The 7,694-nt window shown below is 41.8% G+C and overlaps 1 protein-coding gene across 1 annotated transcript; it reads right to left on the bottom strand.

Annotated features, from left to right (window-relative positions):
* Positions 1-6,115: 6,115 nt before the first annotated feature.
* Positions 6,116-6,439, bottom strand: LOC117187745 (syntaxin-7-like). Its single transcript, XM_033390547.1, has one exon. The coding sequence runs from the start codon at positions 6,437-6,439 to the stop codon at positions 6,116-6,118; it is 324 nt and encodes a 107-aa protein (XP_033246438.1).
* Positions 6,440-7,694: the final 1,255 nt, after the last annotated feature.

Raw genomic sequence — 7,694 nt, 5'->3', positions numbered from 1 at the left:
GAAAAAAAAATAGGAAAAGGAAGTAGAGTAGAAGAGTAAAAGAATGAAATTTGAATAAGCTAAAAAAAACTACCTATTAATTCAACTGTAAGGGGTAAAGGGGATTTCGTTTTGCTTTCTTAGGGTAAGTGTGAGTGCAAGTGTCAGTATACATATGTATGTAAGTACAAAAAAAAAATTCTTGATCCCTCACAAAAATTTCTCAGCTGGCGTCGAGAAACAACAAAAAAACAGTTAGTAAATAAAACGTTAAAACGGAGTCATTTCAATAATCGGTTCTGCCGATAATGACAATTTGCTTAAATATACTTGTTGTACTGGGGAAAAACGAAAAAAATGGCGTTTAGTTTGTAAGTCAATGACCGTCAATCGAGCGCTCAAGTTGGAGATAGGGGCTCAGTTGTTGACGCAGCAAAGCCAAGCTTCGAATTTCGAAGAAGCAAAATAAAACGAAGTTTAAGCGCAGGGTTGTTAGAATATAAGTAATTTAAGTTAAGGGAAATTGATAACATGTAAAGAGGGTAGAGTTAAGGTGTTAGTAACGTATTTAAATGTTAGCTATTAATGAAAAAATGCATAATGTCTCCTTAAACTTTGATCTTGATCTCCGATACCCAGCCCCTGTAGTAGCGAGCCCTGAAGAAAAGGGATCATAAAGAGTAGAAGAAGATGGCAGATTATGACCAAGGAAGGGTGGGCGTGGTCCTCCATTCCAGCTGAGGACAACCTTTAATACGTTCGTGTCGCGTGCGTGTGTATATGTGTAAGTGATGTCTAATGGCCAAAAGTTTTGTTTCTCTCCGGTTCTGTGATTGTCCTCGTACATGTCTTGAACTTTTCTTAAACGCTCTTTTTAAATAAAGAAATATCGTAGGTCTCAGAATAGACAAAGAAAAAGAACACCACCCGGTGTACCACCCGGCTACCACCAGTTGCCGGAATGATAGCGTGCTGGTCGACCTCTGAGGAAAACATCAGTCCTACCCATCGTTGTCCACTACAACAATGATCATAATAAATATTTGTATATTTGTCGCCCAACGTGGAGCCACAACGTAGATATATTTACTCACTTTTCATTACTGATGGCCAACTAATTTCCTTTCATGTTTCACGATCAACCTATCAGATCAAAAAAATCAGTTCACGGTTTTGTGCACTGCTTATAAACTTATAAATTTCCTTCTTATTTCATTCCCTTTTAAAGCATTGGATTTCAGGGGGAGGCCTCTTAGTGACTTCTACCTGACCAGGTCGGATGTGGGCTTGAATGATCTAACTATTTTTAATAAGTTTTGGCAGCTATGTGCAGTGATACGGAATACAGCGGAATTGGCTCTAAGTAGTTAACCGGTAGCCACATCTATCGTAGTTTAAGCTCGAACTCATTTTTCTAACTAATGGTGTAAGCTTCGCCCACGGAAGTCCGATATCAAACGCATAGAAAATGCCTGACCACGGGTGATGGACCTGACCACGGTGTCCTCGGAAAAGAGGACAAGTGAATGAGTCTTGTAAAATCTAGTACTGTTGTGCTTGGGAGGTCAAGATGTGGATGACATGGATAACAGACGGAGTGACTTTAAAAGTTGCCACTGTCCACTGTTCTTATAAGACGGAATGCCCAAGTACTTCAGTTTGTGTGTTTTTTTCTCTTTGCTTACACATGCATGATGTGTACAGAATTGATCGGAGATCAATTGCTTCTATGAGCTGATATGTATCGGAAGACCTTTCAAGAAGATAATGTCGAGCGCAAGTACAGCAGATGGAAAAAGGCAGCAGATCGTAGGCAAATTAAGGACTAACATGGAATTTAAGGGAGAATCCGAGGAGATAGAGCTATTTATCATTCCCTCTCTAAGTCAGGACTTTAACTTGGGGATGGATTTTGGAAACTCTTCAACCTCTTGCCATTGCCGTTACAGATAACAGGAATAGAGGCATCTCAGAATAAACACATCTTGTCGCCTGCCCAAGAATTCGCGTTAAAAACTATAGTGGATCAGTTTCCGTCCTTTGGTTCTGGTTCCGTTTCTGGTCTCGGTAAGACATCGATTCTCAGCCATGTGATAGATACGGGAAACGCCAATACCATCAAACAACGGCATTTATCGGTTTCACCTGCCATAGACAGGAAGATAGAGATCGGGGTAATTGAGGAGTCGGAAAGCGCATGGGCCTCGCCTGTCGTCTTAGTCCAAAACTAGGGAAAGTCAGACTTTGCTTGGACAGTAGAAAGGTGAATGCAGTAACTGAGAAAGATGCCTATCCGTTTCCCCAGATTGATGGCATTCTAAGCAGACTACCAAGAGCAAATTTTATATCAATCTTGGACTTGAAAGATGCTTTCTGGAAAATTCCGCTAGAAGTAGGCTCAAGACCCAAAACGGCGTTCACTATACCAGGTAGACCCTTGTATCAATATAAGGTTATGCCATTCGGGCTGTGTAATGCGTCTCAAACGATTTCGAGACTGATGGATAAAGTTATTCCGCTTGCACTTCGCAACGAAGTATTCGTGTACTTGGATGATTTTCTCATAATCTCTGATAGCCTGATTGCCTCACACATGAAAGTGCTAGAAACGGTTTCTTCGAAGATTCGAAAGGCTAGACTGACGATAAACATCGAAAAAAGTCATTTTTGTATGCAATCGGTTAAATATCTCTGGCATGTAATTAGTGATGGGGGCATAAAGACCGATCCCGATAAGATTTCGGCCATTACCAACTTCCCTTTGCCAAAAACATTGAGAGCACTGAGAAGCTTTTTAGGCATGGCTGGCTGGTATCGGAAGTTCATTCTCAGCTTTGCTTCAGTTTCAGCTCCATTAACTGATCTGCTGAAATCAAAGCAGAAATTTGTCATGTCCAGTAAGGGAGAAAAAGCATTTGAGCGGCTGAAAGAATTGCTCTGCAGTGCTCCTGTTTTGCGTAGCCCAGACTTCACTAACCCATTTTACATCCATTGCGATGCAAGCAAATCAGGAGTTGGAGTCAAAAAAAGTCGGTTTTGTGTCAAAAAAATTAAAGAGGGCACAGAGAAATTATACCGTTACGGAGCAGGAGTGCTTAGAGTGGAGAGTATCAGGCGCTATTATTATTAGCCGGGTCTGGTGAATGATGTGAGGACACACATTAATGCCTGCAGTCAATGCAAAGCAACAAAACCACCCAACACCACTTTAAGACCTCATATTGAAACACCGGCGGAATCACAGAGGTTTTTCCAGAGGCTTTACATCGACTTCCTGGGGCCATATCCAAGATCGCGAAGTGGACATGTTGGGATATTCATTGTACTGGATCATTATTCGAAGTTTGTGTTTCTAAAGCCCGTCAAGAAATTAACAGCGGAGGTGGTAATAAGCTATCTTAAGGAGGAACTGCTCCACACGTTTGGCGTACCGGAATCCATTTTCTCAGAGTGCGCGAGCTTACTAGAAAGAAAAAAAGCAGTCAACAGAGAAATTCAACTCCTCAATTGGTGCCAGATCCGAGGGTAAGTGGAGGAGAGCAGGAGGAAAGTTCTGCTGGCGGCGCAGCAGTACATGTATTTAAGAAGTCGGAACTTTTGCTACCCCTTAGGTTTGGCACCGAACCAGAGTTCAATCTCAAGGCAAAAAGAGCCCCGCTTCAACATAAGCGAAGCAGAGACGATAATAATTCGACCAAGGCTGGCCTGCCGAACCGAAGAGAGAGACAGTTGCCGTTGGGAATCAGCAGAGCGGGTCGTGGATTCGCGAGTGGATCAAAAGAAAAAGAAAACCAAATTTGATCAAGCTTTTGTTTGGTAAACGGAAGCACCATTCGTCCATCGGTGCTATCCCATAAGGCTCAGAGGGGCTCAGTGCCATTGTGTCATAGAACTACAGTGTTTAAATCTTAACGTTGTATCAAGGTGGTGAACCGAAAATCCAGAGCGAGCGGGATCAGCTCGAATTTTCGGTCGCACGAGAAGGGGAGAGTGTGCGAGTGGATGGGAAAAGAGAAAAAAAAATAGGAAAAGGAAGTAGAGTAGAAGAGTAAAAGAATGAAATTTGAATAAGCTAAAAAAAACTACCTATTAATTCAACTGTAAGGGGTAAAGGGGATTTCGTTTTGCTTTCTTAGGGTAAGTGTGAGTGCAAGTGTCAGTATACATATGTATGTAAGTACAAAAAAAAAATTCTTGATCCCTCACAAAAATTTCTCAGCTGGCGTCGAGAAACAACAAAAAAACAGTTAGTAAATAAAACGTTAAAACGGAGTCATTTCAATAATCGGTTCTGCCGATAATGAAAATTTGCTTAAATATACTTGTTGTACTGGGGAAAAACGAAAAAAATGGCGTTTAGTTTGTAAGTCAATGACCGTCAATCGAGCGCTCAAGTTGGAGATAGGGGCTCAGCTGTTGACGCAGCAAAGCCAAGCTTCGAATTTCGAAGAAGCAAAATAAAACGAAGTTTAAGCGCAGGGTTGTTAGAATATAAGTAATTTAAGTTAAGGGAAATTGATAACATGTAAAGAGGGTAGAGAAAATCAGTCTGAGCGTGACGTCGGGTGCTGCGTAGCCAGTGCAAATTGATTTGTTCCTTTTGGCTATACAATAATCTGATAATCAGATCAGATTCAGTAATCTGATAGATATGATCATTATCTATGATTCTGCGTTTTTAGTTTTCTCGTATCCTCAATATTGTGAATGCAACAGATTTTCATCCTTTGTGGGGGCGGAAGGGGGTGGGGCGAAATTTTGAGATATACGTTTTATAGTGAGATCTAACAGGAGTGCGGATACCAAATTTGGTTACTCTAGCCTTAATAGTCTCTGAGATTTGTGAATATCCCCAGATTTTCATCCTTTGCGGGGGCGGAAGGGGGTGTGGCGAAATTTTGAAACAAACTCGTCTCGGTCCGATATATTAGGAGTGTGGATACCAAATTTGGTTGCTCTAGCTTTTATAGTCTCTGAGATCTAGGCGCTAATATTTTACTCTAAGCAAAGCCGGCTATGCTACGTGTGTGTTAGAGAGAGACAGGGCGAGAAAAAATGAAATTGTTTTCTTGATTCTGGCTATAATAATTATACGATCTGGTTCAGATTTTGCACTCTAGAAGATATAGTCATCCTCTACGATTCTGCGTTTTTAGTTTTCTCGTATCGTCGAAATTGTGGATGCCACAGATTTTCGCCCTTTGTGGGGGCGGAAGTGGGCGGGGCAAAGTTTTGAAATATTTTTGTAGCAGTGACATATCACAGAAGTCTGGATCCAAAACATCGTTGCTCTCGCTCTTATAGTCTTTGAGCACTAGGCGCTGAAGGGGACGGACAGACGGACAGACGGACGGACGGACAGACGGACAGACAGACATGGCTCAATCGACTCGGCTATTGATGCTGATCAAGAATATATATACTTTATGGGGTCGGAAACGATTCCTTTTGGACGTTACACACATCCACTTTTACCACAAATCTAATATACCCCAATACTCATTTTGAGTATCGGGTATAAAAAGAACACCACCCTTTTGCCGACGAGACAGTAGCCGGAATGATAGCGTGCTGGTCGATCTCTGAGGTAAACATTAGTCCTACCAATCGTTGTCCATTACAACAATGATCATAATAAATATTTTTATATTTGGCGCCCAACGTGGAGCCACAACGTAGATGTTTTTTTTCGGTATTCATGATTACTTTGTATTATTTTATTTTTTTCGTACATGTGTGTATTCCTCCATATGCCCTTCATCTTCATCTTAAGCCTAAATACAATGCAGTGCTCTCACATAATTAGAATCTGCAGCCAACATTTTTTTTAATCAATATATCAATATACAGGGTGCGTAAATATTAAAGTACAGAAAAATAAAATATAAGAATAAGATAAAATTTTAAAGCGAATAAAACATATGTATGCGCACATGCAGCGCAGTGTGAATACTTCTTAATACGTGCAATGCAGCTGGTCTTTTGAGTTTCCCGATCTCTAGCCAATAGTGGAATTTGATTTAAGGTTTAAACTTGTAAGCCACAAATGCGTCTAAGGTCCGAAAAAGGGGGCCGGGGTGGGATTTGAATATGATTGGATTTTCGATTGAAGAAGTTATCCTCGAAAAAGGAACCGTTATCCTGGCTGGCGCTGCTGTTGGAGCTGCCAGTGACAGTGCGCGAGGAGCCGGGCGGACGGGCAATGTTGTAGATTTCTCCTCTCGCCTGCCGCAAGGCACTCCGCCGTCTTCCGTTGAACGGCCTGGAAGGAGGTCAGTGCCGCTGTAAACTCGTCCACCAGCCAATCGCGCTGAATTTTCAGGTGCCGCTCCTTACACTTGTTCACCTCATTGATTTGATTGTTGGTATCTTTTATCAGTTGGTTGGTGTAGGTCATAAGTTGGTGCAGCTGTTTCTTTAACTCCGGTGAATCCTGTAGTGTGTTCAGCTGACTAACCATGCGCTGCGTAGTTAATACATTTTGTTGGACCTTCAGAATGCTGTTGGCGCCATATGCTCCATATGCTGAAAGTCCATGCTTTCGTAGGCCGACACCTAGCTGACCTTCAGCTTTTACGTGGCACACAAGAAGCAAGTCTTTTATTTGGTTTGCTCCGATTGTTCTGCTAGATGACCTTCGCTACGAATCTTTTATTTTAGCGCATCATTGACCAACAGATTTTACTGTTACAGCACACTCTATGATTTCTTTTTTAATGGCTAATAAAAAAAACAAGAACTATGCAAATATGCAATTTTTTGCTAAAATTTTTTTCCTTGATAGAAATTGTTCGACGAAATCTACGGCCGGAGATCCCGCACGAAATTTTGAATATTCCGATAAATTTGATCGAAACGTTGAGGGAAATCTGCAGAAAAAGAGAATGTTTCTTGGAAGAGGTGCAACGTGCGCACGGATATCAAAAGTCAGGACCTTTCAAAAAGCAAGTCGCCAAGGAGAAGCGAATGAGGAAATAGGGGCAATGAGGGATATATATACCAGGACTGTGCAGCGAAGCGGAAGATATTTTGCTACGGTTGTGGTATCCCAAATACTTATAAACCTTCCTGCCAAAGATGTCAAAAAAACTGGAAGGGGAACCCATCAGACACTCGTCAGCTGACAGGTATTCCACACCGAAAACCGACGAAGGAGAATTAGAAGCAGAGAGTCGCACAGATGGATCGGGAAAGATGCCCGAACTGGCACAAGTAGCGGAACCTTTGTACTGGCATAGAAGGATAGATAGTTTTAGAACATTAGTTTTAGTAAGTCGCATAAAATAAGAAGTTTTTCGAGGAGCACGAGGCGTCTTAAAGCATTTTGGGAAGAAAGATGGGGACCAACGTCCGTACGCAAAATTGGAGTGTTTGACGAATCTAGAGAGGGTCTGTTAGACACGGGAGCGAGGATGTGTTGTGTGGGAGGGCAACTAGCAAAGGAATTGATATGTATCGGAAGACCTTTCAAGAAGATAATGTCGAGCGCAAGTACAGCAGATGGAAAACGGCAGCAGATCGTAGGCAAATTAAGGACTAACATGGAATTTAAGGAAGAATCCGAAGAGATAGAGCTATTTCCTCTATTTCCTCTCTAAGTCAGGACTTTAACTTGGGGATGGATTTTTGGAAACTCTTCAACCTGTTGCCATTGCCGTTACAGATAACAGGAATAGAGGCATCTCAGAATAGACACATCTTGTCGGCTGCCCAAG

The sequence above is a fragment of the Drosophila miranda genome, chromosome 3 (assembly GCF_003369915.1).
Source record: "Drosophila miranda strain MSH22 chromosome 3, D.miranda_PacBio2.1, whole genome shotgun sequence".
NCBI lineage: Eukaryota > Metazoa > Arthropoda > Insecta > Diptera > Drosophilidae > Drosophila > Drosophila miranda.
The sequence above is the reverse complement of the archived record's forward strand: the minus strand, read 5'-3'. Positions and strand labels throughout refer to the sequence as shown.

Coding starts and splice junctions, on each gene's coding strand:
- LOC117187745 (XM_033390547.1), bottom strand. CDS start 6,439: ATGGTTAGTCAGCTGAACACACTACAGGATTCACCGGAGTTAAAGAAA.